This window comes from Pituophis catenifer, unplaced genomic scaffold (genome assembly GCF_029215685.1).
Source record: "Pituophis catenifer annectens isolate HBS135680 unplaced genomic scaffold, rPitCat1.0.hap2 SCAF_12, whole genome shotgun sequence".
NCBI classification, from domain to species: Eukaryota; Metazoa; Chordata; class Lepidosauria; order Squamata; family Colubridae; genus Pituophis; species Pituophis catenifer.
In genome coordinates, this window is record NW_027256892.1 from 11,086,801 (window position 1) to 11,103,210 (window position 16,410).

A 16,410-nucleotide genomic window follows, 5' to 3' on the forward strand; every position below is an offset into this window, starting at 1 on the left:
GAAAGATTGCTGTACAATAAAAAAGATAAAAGGGAAGAAAGCCAACCCCAAACAAATATAAAGATATTAAGATAAAGAATGAATTGTTAAACTTTAAAGAATAAAAGAGAACAAATATGAATAAATAACAATAATTAGAAACACACATACAAACATACAATGTATTTTCTTTGAACAGAGTATTTGGCCGGTTCAAAAATTTAAACAGTGTTTAGTCATTTCAATTAAATTTACAATTTCTATATTTCCTTTTTGCCATATTTATTCCTCATCTATTTTTGTAAAAAACCAATATTACCCTTCATCCTCATCTCTAATGTTAATCAAATTCAATTTTTCCCTTCTATTCTATATTATACCCCTTCCCATTGTCATCTATTTTTATATCCATCCTCACATTGGTTAATTATGTAATATTACAGTTGTTTAATATAAATTCAACATTTTAATATAAATCAATTAGTTATATAACTACCTTTTTTGTATATTAATCAATATGAACATGAATATTCCAATTATTTCCATGCAATCCAATTTCTTACAAATCAATTTATTATATTTACCAATAATAATAAACCAAATAATTTCCCCCATATATTCCTCCAAACCATAACTTAACCATTTCTGCTTTCAGAAATATGCAATTAATGCTATCTCAATTATTACAATTCCCTAGTTAAATAGAGCTTTTTTTGTTTTGTGTTTTAAAATCTTGAACTCTCCTCTTTTCCCCTAAATTTCCCATTGTTTGCACCTACCTTTTTTGGTGAGGAAAAAGAAATCTGCCTGCCTAATTTTCCAACCTTGCAGCAACAGCAAAGCAGTTTCAGTTTCGTTTTTCAGCATAGCTAGGGGGAAAAAAATCTGCTCCAGGACTCTTTGCAAGGAAGCAGCAGAGCCCTGAGCAAAACAGCTGAGACAAATCATCTGAGAGTCGGGAGGCAGCAATAGATTGGGACTGGGCGGGGTAAGCAAACAGCCGGCGATCCAACAGAGCAAAGAGTGAGGGTGAGTGAAGGTGTGGGGGGGGGCGAGAGAGGGCTTTGGCGACCCCTGTGAAATGGCCGTTCGACCCCCAAAGGAGTCGCGACCCCCAGGTTGAGAACCGCTGGCCTAAGGGCATTCAGATTGTGCTTTAGCTGGATGGCTTTCACTTCTGCTTAATAAAAAAATCCTTTTGAACAACCACGTTTCAAGAGTTCATACTTTCTTAAGTTGGAAGGAGAGGCGATCCTTACATATACAGAAAAAGGAGCAATACAGAGGTAAGAAGTCAAGACAATTTTTTTGAATGTGTGAAATAATCAGCTGTAGTTTGGAGGTTTTAGATCACCTACATAAAGGAAAACATCCATTTTTATTTTTCCTCTGTCATATTTTACCATATAAATATTTCTTACAATCACTTTTCAGTTGGGTGGAATCAATGCCCCTTTAATCACGCTTCACTTGATTTATAATAATTGCCTTCAGTGCTTCATTCACTCATAATGTCTAGATGATATAGCTAGAAAATGCACTTTCCAGTATATCAGAAATTAAAACTTCCAAGGCCAAAAGTAGATACCTTGAGAATTAAGTACTGAATGCCTTCTGAGCAGATGCAACTTCTGAGAAAGAAAATCTGAGGAAGCAGTATAATTCTTTTTATTATTGCATGGTGAAACTTATTTAACTTAGATAAAAGTGTAGATGGATGGATAGATATATAGATAGATAGAGGGAGGAGGAGAGACAGTTTTCATTTAGCAAGTGTCTTGTTTAGTGGCCATTCACAGTTACAATAGTGATGAAAAAGTAACTTAACTACCAAACTTTGCATTTATAATTTTCATAGGTTTGTAAAGCAAAGCAAAGCTGAAGTGAGATCACAAGCACAGTTGCAGTATTACTTAGTGACTGCTTTGCTTAAGGACCAAATTACTGATCTTAGTAGTGGTTGCTAAATAAGGACTGCCTATAGATACAAAATTGTTGTATTATAAAATTGGCATTCTCTTACTATCCTATAGTGAAACATGTTGAACCTTGAATAAAAATGCCTACACATTTACAGACATACTTACTTTACATACATACATACATGAAATTGCCATACTATAAAATTGGAGGCAGCAAACAGCTATGCCAGTATGCATTTCCATCCAACCTGCCACCAACTGTAACATTTTTATTCTTATTTTATTGTTAACATATTTTATTTTGCACTCTGGTTTCTGACTGCAATAAACTCTGTCTTTCCCTCCATTATGGCAATTGAGCGCAGTTTTTTAATGCATTTGAGTGCTGAAGATTTTTTTTAAAAGCTGACCTCATCTTATAGGCCTCTACTGAAGTGATAATTACAAGTTATAATAATTTTCATTCAGTTTGCAGAGACACAGGAGTCAGGCTTCTGAGGATGGGAGCAATGGATCCTTGCCTCTTTCTCAAGAATAGCAGTGGATGTTACAATCTCTTGCAATAGAAAAATGTTAATTATGTCTTGTACCAAGTACTTCCATTTGTTTCTACTAAATTCTACTGAATTTCCCCAATTTTGTGAGAGAATCACTTCTCTCTCTTTGCTTTCTTAATCCCATTCTTAATTTCCTTTATGTGCAAATTAAAAGAGAGCCACTTTTCATTGAAAAGATGAACTATCTGAGGAGGAATATAACAGAAACCATTAAAACACTTTAATCCTACATATTATTGGTTTTGATCGAACTACTTATTATATCCCTTTCAAGAGTAACTGATTTGGTAAAATAACAAGATATGTATATATTTAGAGCAGGTCAATTTGAGTGTGTTCAGAAAAAACCCATAGGATTTTTGTAACATTTGCTGGACCTTCCTTTCGGTGAAAATAGATCAAACTTTGATTATTGAGTGGATTGAAACTGTAATAAATAGTAAAATGGCTGAACATCTCACTGTTCCTGAAATTTGATTCCTAAGTGCAGGTAGTCCTCAACATATGATCACAACTGAATCAAAAATTTATGTTGATAAGTGAGGCATTTGTTAAGTAAGTTTTGCCCCATTTTATGAACTTTCTAGCCACAGTTGTTAAGCGAACCACTGCAGTTCAGTTAGTAACCTGGGTGTTAATGAATCTGGCTTCCCCATTGACTTTACTTATCAGAAGGTCACAAAAGGTGATCATGTGACCCCAGGATGCTGCAATGGCCATAAGTCTGAGTCAGTTGACAAGCCTCTGGATTTTGATCACATAATCCTGGGGATGCTGCAATGGCCAAAAGTGCGAAAAATGGTCACAATTGAGTGAACTGTTGTAAGTCGAGGACTACTTCTAACCCTTATTTGAATCACCATCATTTTGGAATAGAGTTGGGTTTACCTCTTTTGCTATCATACAATGGAAAGCGAGATATTCTAGAGATGTCAGCGTTTCACATTTATGAAATGTCTTCTTTAAGATAACAGGCTAATACTAATATTGATTTTGATTTAGTACCAAATGAAGGGTCATTTATTCAGCTGATTTCTGAATCTCACTGATTCCAGCTCAGCCTCTGTTTTTTGTTTTTTTTACAGTTTATACTTAGTATCCTTACATAACTTGCATTGCATTTTATTACTCTAAACTTAATCTATATATATTTTGCAATAGTGGTGAATATCTGTAGCTCGGATATAGGATGAAGGTAAAGGTTCATTCTCTGAGCTTGTGGGTTGGTCTTCGAATGTTTTGTTACCAGGTTAGGAAACATCTTCAGTGGAGTTTAGGGGATGTCGATGTTGGTATTTTTCTGTTTATAAGAATGAACCTTCACCCTCATACATATTTTGCTTCAGTTAACAAACGTATAAAGTTTGTACATTCAACATCTTAACTGCTTTAGTTAAATCCTCTCAGCTTCCCCAATAGTGAGGTTTGTCAATGCATGTACAGAAATGATGCAGTAGATTTTGTTTATATATGCAAGAACGTAGTTGAAATCACATGCTTAAAATTCAAATAGAAAACTAGCTGATGGGAGCAGTGCATTGGGCTACTCTGTTTGGTGCTATTTTTTGTTATAGCCAATAGCCCGCAACAGGAAATTTTCTATCTTATTATTGGAAGCAATGGAGTTCTGAACTAACTTATTGCCTTCAGAAAAATGCTGTTTCTCTCCTTGATGTTCTGTTAAAAAAACGAATGTTATGGGGTCTGACATCCATGGCATGCTAAAGGCTGTATATTCTTCTTCTCTTTCCAGATCACCAGAAGTTGGAGCGAGAAGCTCGCATCTGCCGTCTCCTGAAGCATTCCAACATTGGTAAATATTGCTTGGTTAAGATGGAAATGGAAAAGAGGGGGATGGGATGGGATGGTGTACATGGCAAACGTCAAGATTGTCTATATTTCTTAATTTGGGAAACTTTAAGATGTGTGGATTTCAACTCCCAGAATTCTGGGAAGTCCATGCCTCTTAAAGTTGCCAAACAATTAGACAATTTGGATTGAATAATATTAAAAATATTCTGAGTACTCTTCCCAGTAAAACCAGTAAAAACTTTGCAGGAGATTTCCTCTCTGCCATCCCTTTAAGTACTAGAAAGAAGAGAAAAGTGCCACACTTTTTTTAAAAAAAACCTGATTGATGGTGATTTTTTCTTATATTTGTGAATTTTCTACATAAATATAAATTCTGGTGTGATACTACGGTGCCTTTATTAGATAATTTTTCACTGATATTGGTTGGCTTTATGGAACCCTGCCTTGGACAGCTGACCCAGTTGGTTTCTTTTTTAAATCCTGGTAAGATGGACCATATTTTGCCCTTTTTCACTTCTGTTGGCTCCAGATTTGTTTCTGACTTAAAATCAGGGTGCAGACTTTAAATCCAGAAATGTGTAGGAGTAACTGAAGTTCATACCCCTGGCAAGGACTCATTTGGGAGGAGGCTGAAAGCTTCCCAAAGGAAAAGTGGGATGAGGTTGTTCTTTGCTGACCTTTGGGGGGGTGGTTGTGTATGTGTGTAGTGTGTGTGGTGTGAGGGAGGGAGGGGGAGAGAGAGAGAGAGAACCTGATGTAATAATGTTTTTTTCTACACACACTTAAAGATGGCTTGATTTTAGTTTATTATACAAAGAAGATTTGGCAGAGTGATTTATACTTAAGAGTAATTATGAAATTAGGATGAGTTTAAAATGTAGTCTTCAGATCAAACTACAACTGTCACCCAAATCTGTGCATTATTTATTCTCGAGATCTCCCTGGATTTCAGTCCATGATCAAAATGCATGAAAGTTTAGCTTGTCACTTCACTCCTCTCCATTTGGGACAACAGTTCTGCCTTTATATCACTTTGCCCGATTTTAAGTCTTTTCAGGAAACCATTCCTACCAAATTTCCTGAAATTGAAATTTAGACTTACTCTTATGGCATTGAATAGTTATTGTGAAATCCTAATAGTGTCCCACCATTTTATCTCCCAAGGTTGTTTGAAAAATATCCTGTAAATCGAATAAATGCCAATGGTGTCTCTTCTTCTGCTTTATTTTGAAGAAAAGTAGGCTATAAATTCAAAGAGCGAGTTCCATAATTGTTATTATGAAAGGTGGACATGCATTTTTTGCTTGAACAACAGGTCAACCTGCCCCCTTTGTTCCCAGTGCTGCATGGAGCCACCTTTAAAGACTTTTGCAAATCCATTGCAGTTGCTAATGACAACAAGGTTGGTAGAAGACGAGCTTCCAGGAAGCATCATCTTGACCAGGTCTCCCTCCATCTCAACCAAATAGGCAATTAAAACTGAACTCCCTGCTTGCTGTAATGGACTCAGTGTGTTTATGCTAGTTATTCTGTTTTAATCCTTGTGGGGCTTTTTGGCTCTTTTTGAAAAATCTTCTATTCTCAACCCCCCTCTTCCCAATGCATTAGTTTCTATGGAAACTGTCGTCATGGGTATCTTCTGGGTAGATTTAGAGACAGCCACAAGTGCAAAAGAAAAAAGAAACGTTCTTGTATAATGGAATTGAAATAGATGCACTTTAGCTTCAGTGATCTTAGAAAGATATAGAAGACCAGTACAGGAGCAGAAGATTCATGGGTCCAGAAAATTGATTGGGTTGGGTTGCATGAACCTGTCGGGTAGTTTGCTTGGTTTTGACTGCCTGCAATATGCGAACATGATATCTGTGAACAGCCATTTAGGGCTTAGGATAATGTCTAATTTTGGTTTACTCAGCAAATCATGGATTTGTTTTGACTGACAGAAGTGCCTGGTCTCTCTCCCAGTGTGTAATGTAAGCCCTTTAGGCTCTGAAACTGAATTTCCTCAAAGAGTTTTAAGGAAGTTAGGTGTTCATCATCAGGAAAGGTGAGGAGGCATTAATCATATGGGGTCCATTAATCTTATTTCATTTAGAAATAGTGAAATTAGATAGGTGGCAATTATCCCCTGAATTGCAACAGGCACTCTGTTGACTGGATAGGAGTCATAGTCCCTATGAATCGGGTGGGTTCTACTTACCTTTACTACCGGTTTGCAACGGGGCCATGTGGCCCCGTTGCGAACCACCAATGAATGGTGGAGAATGGAAAGATTTATATTTCTTGAGGTCATCTGGTCATTAGCACTCTTTCTGGGAGTCGTTGAGGCCAGTCTGAGGTTTATCTGTGCCCTCAGGGTCACCTGAATAATTTATCTGTGCCCCTGAGGGATAAACCTCCAAGTAGCCTCAATGGCTCTCAGAAAGAGTGCTAATGACCAGATGATTGCAAGGAATATAAATCCTTCCACCATTTAGTCAGAACAGATGAAAAAGCTTCTTGGATGAGAAGCAAAATGTCTTCAAGGAAAAACTAAGAAAGTCCAGTTGCCTCTTGAAAAAAGCACCTTTGGGACAACCATGACCTGAATAATTGAGAATCACCATAGACATTATCCAAAATATATCTGAGGACAGATCAGGGGTTGAAATCAGAATTCCCCCCACCCCCAATGTAGCCAAACCTGTATCTTGCTTATAAGCTTGGCACTGTTTTTGTGTTTTCTGCTAGACATTTTCTCTTGATGCACACTTGATTGCAAAACTTTCTAAGGCATCAGCATCTCTTTCCAACTATTCCCACCCCTCCTTTTCAATTTAATTAACCTCCTTTTAGCAAGGAGTAATATATCTCTCCCAAAGCCACGTAGCAGAAGCAAAATTCTGAAAGGCATATTTTCCCTTGGTTCTTCAGGGAAAGAATCCTGTTCCTTTCCACTGCTCTTATTTCTCTACACCAATTCTTGGCAGCCAAATTAAATCTTCTCCTCTTGGTTTTTGGCAGCATTGGGGTGCTTTAGCTTGAAGTGGTGCTTTTAGAAAAAGAGCTGAGTGTATATACAACACTAAGCAAGCTTAACATTAACTATAGGTAAGAAGAGACTTGGTTTTTCTCAAAGACCGTAACATGTAAACATTGCCAACAGCAGCTTGCTACCATTATTACTGTCTATTTATTTACTTAAAAAACGAATGTATATACATCATGGTCTAATTGGAACTAAGATGTGCAAGGTGGAGAAAAACTAGCTGTATTCTCAAATAGGTTTGCATTAATAAAGGCAGTCCTGGAAATACCTGTTGAGATTAGAATATAATTTGGTTCTCCTCCTAATACTATAAATTTACCACTACTTTATATTCACCCAAATTCTCTTTCTAAAGAAACATAGTACAGTACTGGGGTTGGGAGGAAAAGAGATACTGGTTACATTAAGATCCAAAAGGGATTTTTGGAAAAAATAAAGTGATAATGGTGGGGAGATGCCATGAAAACGATTGTTTCGAATCCCCTGGACCATGCAGGAAACTCAATTAGATCGTTAGGGGGAAGCTTCTTTTATCCTAGATCTTGGATGATATAGTCTATGTTTTGAAAGATTTCTGTTTATGATCATTATGTGAAAGTATTCCTTCGAGAATTGTACTTCAATTACAGATAGTCTTCGACTTACAGCAGTTCGTTTAGTGACTCTTTAAAGTTACAACAACACTGAAAAAAGTGACTTATCATTATTTTTCATATTTACAACCATTGCAGCATCCCCATGGTCACGTGTTCAAAATTCAGACACTTAGCAACTGACTCATATTTATTATGAGGGATTATGGGTTATGGGATCTCCTTTTACAACCTTCTGCCAAGCAAAGTCAACGAGGAACCCAGATTCACTTTATAACCGTGTTACTAAATTGAAAACTATCATGATTCACTTAATAACTGTGGCAAGAAAGCTCATATAAGGGTGCAAAATTTACTTCACAAATGTCTCACTTAGTAACAGAAATTTTGGGCTCACTTGTGGTTGTAATTCAAGGACTAACTGTAGTAACAAAAAGGTTTCTTCAACTTATTGAAGAAGTCCCTCTTGCATCAGGAATCAATCCCTTCTTTCAGCTTGTGATTTCATATGTAGTTATGTAAATCAGTGCAGTGTAGAACTTAGAACCTCACACTAGGATTGCAGGGAGCTGGGTTCAAACAACACCCCCCCTCCAAACTATGAATCACACTGGATGTCTGTGGAAATTCTCAGTCCTCCAGGTCATGGTTGTCCCAAAGGTGCTTTTTCAAAAGCCAACTGGACTTTCTTCTTTTTCTTCGAAGACATTTCACTTCAACAGAGGGGGGGGATACGACATCATCTATCTCCAGTCTACAACATCGTCCTTTCAACAGTTCCAAGAAGGCTCCACACCCATTTGCACTATTCAGGTGACCCTGATGACACAGATATACTTCCAGGTGGCCTTAATGACTTGCTAAAAGAATGCAAATGGCCAGCTGTCTGCAAGGAGTATAAATCCTTCCATTCCCCACCATCCAGTCAGAGCTGCAGAAGCTTCTTGGATGAGGAGTGAAATGTCTTCAAAGAAAAAGCAGAAAGTCTAGTTGCCTCTTGAAAAAGCACTTTTGAGACACTTGTAATCTGGATGACTTTGGTATATCACTATCGTTCAGCCAAATATATCTGGGTAACAGTCCTGTAGGGCAGGAAAAAATGGTCAGGAATATGTATACTGTAGGGAATATGTTCCATGAATAAGTAAAGTTTTAGCAGAATTTGGAAAGTTTGTTGAATGAAGCTGTCAGGCCAGACTCACACTATATTTGCTAGGTGATCTGCCAGTTTGTTCCTTCTTCTGTTCTGTTTTTATCAGGCTTCGACACATTACAAGTTTTATTTTTTATTTTTAGTCAGATTTAATTCTATGGGGTGCAAGAAAGTCCTTTTTTTGGATATGAGGTATTTATAAGAACGTTGTCTGCCCTGCCAGCTTCTCCCCCCTCCCCAAAATGTGGAATCTCTATGGATTTGTTTTGCTTTCTCCTTAACAGAATTACAGTGCTGGCATGCCATGAGAGATCCGTTTATCTTCTGTCCTATTAAAATTCAGGCATATTCAAATAAACATGTAGCCGAGAATCATTAATTAAAAAAACAGCCGGAGCAAATTAAATTCACTGCTATATTGTTAAAATATGTATGCATTTGTTAAAATTACAGTCCCATCTCCCTTCATTGCATGTTGCTAAGTACTTTGGTACATTTTGAACTACATGTCTATGGAGATTCTCAGTCATCCAGGTCATAGATGTCCCAAAGATGCTTTTTCAAAAAGCAACTGGACTTTCTTTATTTTTCCTTGACAACATTTTGCTTCCCCTCTAAGAAGCGTTTTCAGTTCTAACTGAAGAGAAGCGAAGGGTCTTCAAAGAAAAACAAAGTCCAGTTGCCTTTTGAAAAAGCACCTTTGGTACATTTTGAACTACAACCATGTTTGAAAAACTTCTGTATGTTTAGTGGATTAGGTTTTAGACCCCATTAACTGATTTTTATTTTCACCATCACTGGAGGCATCTTTTTATCCTGCTTTGTTGGGATTTATAACCAGATCCCATAATGGAGTATTGAGCACCTTTTTATCCTGCTTTGTTGGGATTTATAACCAGATCCCATAATAAATAATAGATACAACATAGATAAAGCAGTGGGACAGCAAAAATGCCAAGATACTTGGACTCTGAAGGTGATGGGAGGCTGCAGGTCACCTATTTTGTTGCAGATCTTTCTTCGAGCTATGTTGCTGAATCCTAGAACTTTGTGAACTGGCTACAATGGGTGCGGTGTTGCTATTCCCTAGACTTGTGATCTGTGAGATTATGTAGTGCATCAAATAGACAGAAGGAGGGCAAGGATAATAAAAGATACTGCAGAATTTAGGAAGTTCTTTGCCCAATGTAACATATCTGTTGTGCTTCTTTTGCAGTTCGCCTCCATGACAGCATATCCGAGGAAGGTTTCCACTACCTCGTCTTTGATCTGTAAGTAATACTTGGTTCTGAAGAAACTCTGTACCAGCCAAGGTCTTTCTGGAATTTGCTCATCTTTATAAGTCTTCTGCTCTGTGCTTTTCCTTGTGGCAATGTGTTTTGGCTGCCACAAGTTGATCATCCTCTTTGTGGGTTGCTTTCGATAGCCTTACGCCCTGCCTTCTGGCACCTTCTGAGCAAATGTTTGCATGCTGCCTCAGGAGCTGGGCAGGCGTTGCCATATTAATGGATGTAGGTGGGCGAAGACTGCAGCTGCAGGGCTGCCATTAGCATAAAAGGGTGGGCAGGGAAGAGGGGGAAAGGAGGTTATTGGGATGATAGCTGTGACTCAGGGACCCTGGCAGGCTGGAGAGGCCCATTGTTGCTCTACCCTTTGAAGACCCAGATTAGGCCAGCTAGGAACCACACAGAAGGTTGGCTCCAGAGCTCCAGATGGTGATCGTGCCTTGGTTCCTCGTCCCCTTTTATTTGGTAGGCCATGTCCTGGGCAAAGTATCTGACCGTGGATGGAGGCACAGAGACACGGTGTGCTTTGCTTGGCTGCCTCTCACTTGATTTCCAGATATAGAAACCAGTGATCTCATCTCCTCCTCCTCTCTGACAGCTCCAGTTAAACAGCAAACTATATTTAGCTGTCCTCTGAGTCAGTGCAGCTCCTGCTTCTCTCTCTGCCTCTCTCCCTCTCTCTCTCCCTCTCTCTCTCCCTTCCTCCCCCCTTCCTTCCTTCCTTCCTTCCTTCCTTCCTTCCTTCCTTCCTTCCTTCCTTCCTTCCTTCCTTCCTTCCTTCCTTTCTCTCTGCTTGGAGTCACACAGACCTTGGCATGGCCATGGCTGCAACAGGAAGAATTGAAAGCTACTGATAGATTTTTTTCCTTTCATGTACATTCTGCAGTGGCCAAAGGTGGCTCTGTGCCCAGCTCTAGAGCCCATCCAGTGCAATACTCTTTCAATTACTTTGTGTGCCATTACTTTGTGTGCCAAATCTGGGTTCCTTGAATACCTAGCAGATTCAGGAGCATGTGTGTGAAATGAGGGGATAGAAGAGGAACAGGTTATGGTCATCCAATGAAGGTGTTTGAAGAGCTCTAGTGCCTCTAATGCCTAAGACTTGATCTACAGTAATCAGTTGCAGTAATGATGTGGAAGCTGAATCATCCATTTGGGTCTCTGCTGTAACCTTTATATCCACTCCACTCTGTTTCCTAATCTCTGCATTTCTGTATCAAAGAGGAATCGTGCATTTCTGGCATCCAGCTATTTAACACATGACAGCTCCTCTTCCTTCTAGCCCAGGGGTCAGCAACCCGTGGCTCTGGACCCACATGTGGCTCTTTCATCCCTCTGCTGTGACTCCCTGTCACTGGTTGGTGCCACAATTTGGAGAGGAGCTTCCAGTTAAGTGGTGGGGGGGAGCATGGCATCCCAGGGGGAGGCTCTATGGCAAGGGGTGGGTTTTCTGGTTGGCTCCACAATTGATAGGGCTTTTGGTTAGGACAAGTAGAGGAAAAAGGACACCACGCTAGGAGGAGACTCTATAGTGTGGGAACCGGATTTCTAGTCGGCTCCAGAATTGAACGTGGAGCTTCTGGTCAGGAACTTTGTGGCTCTTTGAGGGTTTAAGGTTGCTGACCCCTGTTCTAGCCTCTCTCAAAGTTTTTAATTAATCAATTAGCATTTGGTAGCTTAAAGGGAAAAGTACAGAATTATACACATCCCTGTAGAGTGGTCAGAATGAATTATTTTTATTTGTAATGGAATGTAGGAATAAATCTAAATTTTAGTCCAAAAACCACATTCCTGACTCAAATATACGATAGGTGTGCATCTGTACAGGAACATGTTTTTTGGGCTTTCATTCCATTGAATTCAATGGGCCTTCCATTGGGGTGAGTGTATTTATGAGCCTTCCATTGATTTTGCACAATTGTAGTAGCCCAGTATTTTGACCAGGTTTAATCAAGTAATATTCTTGGGGCATGGATAGTGATTTAGGTGGCTATTCTTTATTCCTGGCGATGAGTTTAATTTCCTTATCTCCATCTGATCACATTTCTTGTGTTTTTGGTTAATGGTGCAAGAATTCATTGATTGATTGATTGATTGATTGATTGATTCATTCATTCATTCATTCATTCATTCATTCATTCATTCATTCATTTGGCTACCCATCTTGTTGAGCAAATATGGATTTTTTAAGTACAACTGAACTCTGAGTACTCATCTGCCATTCTTCATACCTGGCATCTGAATAGAGCCTTGGATAATCTGTCTTCTACCTATCCTACATTACTTTTAATGGTATTGTATATGAATTTGTATTATCATTTTTGCTCTAGTGTATGGATGGCAATTTCTTAGTGCCTTGCCTGAAGGCTGAGGGAGGCTCCCTGCTTTTATCCTGGTTGAGATATAATGTGTTGATAATGTGTCTGCTGTTGTCTATTTTGGCATCAAAAATGAATGGCCTAATAACATAATAGATAGCAGAGCTGGACTTGAAAAATTAAAGTAACCACAACAGTGAAACAATCAAAATAAAATAAAACCAGTCCTCAACAAAAATTCTCCAAAAACAAAACTGTTTTTAAAAACACATAGGAGATTTAATTTGTTTGGAAGATATCTGGTGGAATTCTGATGGAAAGTTTGAGAAGTGAATAACAGTTCTGAAATGAATAGTATTTCAGAACTGCTATGTGGCTTAATGCTGGGAAGACAACATTTTTGTTCTTCAACAGGTTAAGACAAATAAAAAGACAGAGAGAGGGAGGGAGGAAGGGAGGTTATTACCTCCGAGGGAGGTACTGTACCTCAGATAGCCGGATGTGAGTCCCTTTTTGTGAAGTGGGGTCGTGGGGTGCAGATGGGCTTGTTGATCATGTACATGGCTCCCTGCCACGTGGCAACGGCCCTGCCCAAGCTGCTCAATGTCATAGCCGGGGTGGCGGTTGATACCCCCAGGCTTTTGGTCATGGGGGATTTTAACCTGCCATCCATCGGTGAAACGTCTGAGGTGGCCCGGGAGTTCATGGCTTCCATGACGGCCATGGACTTGACTCAGTTAATTCATGGCCCCACTCACATAGGCGGGCACACTCTGGACTTAATTTTTATCTCTGGTCAGTGGTTGAGTGGCCTTGATATAGGGGATATAGTCATCGAACCCTTGTCATGGTCTGACCACTCACTCCTTCGACTAGACTTTCTAACCGCTACACCCCGCTGCAGGGAGGTGGAACCAACTAGGTGGTTCTGCCCCAGGCGCCTGATGGATCCTGATAGGTTCCAGATGGAGCTTGGGCCAATCCCTGAGACTCTGGCTCATGACTCGGCTGAGGACCTGGTGGCCTCCTGGGATAGTGTGGCCTTGGACCGCGTCGTGCCTTTGCGGCCTCTGACCAGGCACCGAACTCACCTAGCTCCTTGGTTCTCCGAGGAGCTGAGGGAGATGAAGCGCCAGAAAAGACGCCTGGAGAGCAGTTGGAGGACCATCCGTTCCGAATCTGACCGAACACTGGTGAGGTCTCATATTAAGACCTACCTAGTGGCGATAAAAGCGGCAAAATCTAGCTATTTTTCCACTCTTATTGCATCGTCAGATAATCCCCCAGCCGCCCTGTATAGGGTGACCCGCTCCCTCCTCCATCTGGGAGCGTGGGATGACCCATTGCAGGGTCGAGCTGAGGATTTTGTGCAGTATCTGCATGATAAAACCACTCAGATTCGGGAAGGTCTGGCCACTGACTGGGTATGTCCGGACGGGATGATTGAGGCAGGTCTTGAGAGTTTTATCTGGGAGGAGTTTGATCCTGTGGCTCCCGAGGACGTGGACAGGATTCTGGGACAGCTGAATGTGACCACATGTTTATTGGACCCGTGTCCCTCCTGGTTGGTGCTGGCTTCCCGGGAGGTTACACGAGGCTGGCTCCAGAGGATTATTAACGTTTCTTTGAGGGAGGGTGTCCTGCCGGCTGCCTTGAAAGAGGCGGTGGTGAGGCCCCTCCTCAAGAAGCCCTTTCTGGATCCGGCTATTTTGGCTAACTATCGTCCAGTCTCCAACCTTCGTTTTATTGCGAAGGTTGTTGAGAGTGTGGTGGCGCAGCAGCTGCCACAGTACCTGGATGAAGCTGTCTATCTAGATCCGCTCCAGTCTGGCTTCAGGCCTGGGCACAGCACGGAAACGGCATTGGTCGCATTGGTAGATGATCTCTGGAGGGCTCGGGATAGGGGTTGCTCCTCTATCCTGGTCCTATTAGATCTCTCAGCGGCTTTTGATACCATCGACCATGGTATCATGTTGCGCCGATTAGAGGGGTTGGGGGTGGGGGGCACCGTTTTGCAGTGGTTCTCCTCCTACCTCTCTGACCGGTCGCAATCTGTGTTGACGGGGGCAGCGGTAGACCCCGAGGTGCCTTGTTTATGGGGTGCCGCAAGGGTCGGTCCTCTCGCCCCTTCTGTTCAACATTTATGTAAAGCCGTTGGGTGAGATCATCCGTGGCTTTGGGGTAGAGTTCCATCAATACGCTGATGACACCCAGCTGTACATCTCCACCCCAGGCCACCCCAACGATGCCCTTGAAGTGATGTCCCAGTGCCTGGAGGCCGTGCGGACCTGGATGGGGAGAAACAGGCTCTGACTCAACCCTTCCAAGACCGAGTGGCTGTGGCTTCTGGCGTCCCGATATAGCCAGCTGGTGCCATCACTGGTTATTAGGGGCAAATCACTGGCCCCCACAGAGAGGGCTTACAACTTGGGTGTCCTCCTGGATGCATGGCTGTCTTTAGAAGAGCATATGATGGCCGTGGCCAGGGGGCTTTTTATCAGGTTCGCCTGATACGCCAGTTGCGTCCCTTTCTGGATCGGGACTCCCTACGCACGGTCACTCGGGTGCTCGTCACCTCCCACCTGGACTACTGCAATGCTCTCTACATGGGGCTCCCCCTGGGGTGCACCCGGAGGCTCCAGCTGGTCCAGAATGTGGCCGCATGGGGGATTATGGGAGCGACAGGGCGCTCCCATGTGATACCTCTCCTGCGCGAGCTGTACTGGCTCCCGGTGGTCTTCCGGGTGTGCTTCAAGGTGTTGGTGACCACCTTTAAAGCGCTCCATGGCTTAGGGCTGGGGTATCTACGAGACTGCCTTCTGCCATCAATAACCTCCCACCGGCCAGTACGCTCGCACAGAGAGGGCCTCCTCAGGGTGCGGTCCGCCAGACAGTGTCAGCTGGCGACCCCCAGGGGGACAGCCTTCTCTGTGGCGGTGCCTGCCCTCTGGAACAAACTCCCCCCAGAGATACGCACAATACCAGACCTCCGGACTTTTCATCGGGCCCTGAAAACTTATTTATTTCACCTAGCCGGGCTGGCTTGATCCCACTGTTTCGGTTAAATTGAATTGATTTTAATTGGGTTGTTTTAAATTGTGGCCAAAAATATTTAATTATTTTTAAACTGTTTTTAAATTTTGTATGTCCTGTTTTTATTCTGGCTGTTCACCGCCCTGAGTCCTGCTGGAGAAGGGTGGTATACAAATTAAAACAAATAAATAAATAAATAAATTACACATTGGTTGATTTAGAGGGTGAGCAGCACGGTGGCCTAGTGATGAAGACATTCACCTCCCACTCGGAAGGTTGAGAATTCAATCATAGCAGCAGGTATTTCTCTCCTATGGTGCAAAGAAAAAATATCTGCTGTGAACTCCGCATGAGCGTCAGGAAGGGCATTTGGCCAGTAAACGCTTAGGTCCATCCAGTTGCCCCAACTCTACCCCGAAGTAAGGGATTACAGGGTCATAAAAAGGGAGTTTTAAAAAGGGCGAAAGGGGGGGAAAGGAAAGGATATGAAAAAGGGAATAGGCTTAGATTATTATTTTTTTCATGAAGATGTAGTTGAAAGTTGTACGTTGAATGAAACAAGAACACTATATGATGGAAGTAAGGCAAATAAATGGAATGCTTAGCAAATAATTCAATACTGAGGGAAAGAAAAAGATGTGATGCCTCCTTGGTTGTTCAAGGTATTTTGTGGATAAGCACATTAAGGTACACTTGTGGTGATGTTAGGGGTGTGTTTCTTGGGAATAT

At 41.3% G+C, this 16,410-nt stretch overlaps 1 protein-coding gene across 11 annotated transcripts in view; it reads left to right on the plus strand.

The window, feature by feature from the left end:
- The window catches only part of CAMK2B (calcium/calmodulin dependent protein kinase II beta), a 214,818-nt gene that overhangs the window by 112,323 nt on the left and 86,085 nt on the right, over positions 1-16,410 (plus strand). For all 11 annotated transcript variants that reach the window (XM_070952294.1, XM_070952302.1, XM_070952297.1 and 8 more), the window contains exons 3-4: positions 4,212-4,271; positions 10,261-10,315. In XM_070952294.1, the coding sequence (XP_070808395.1) occupies positions 4,212-4,271; positions 10,261-10,315 (115 nt within the window). The remainder of the gene's footprint in view (positions 1-4,211; positions 4,272-10,260; positions 10,316-16,410) is intronic.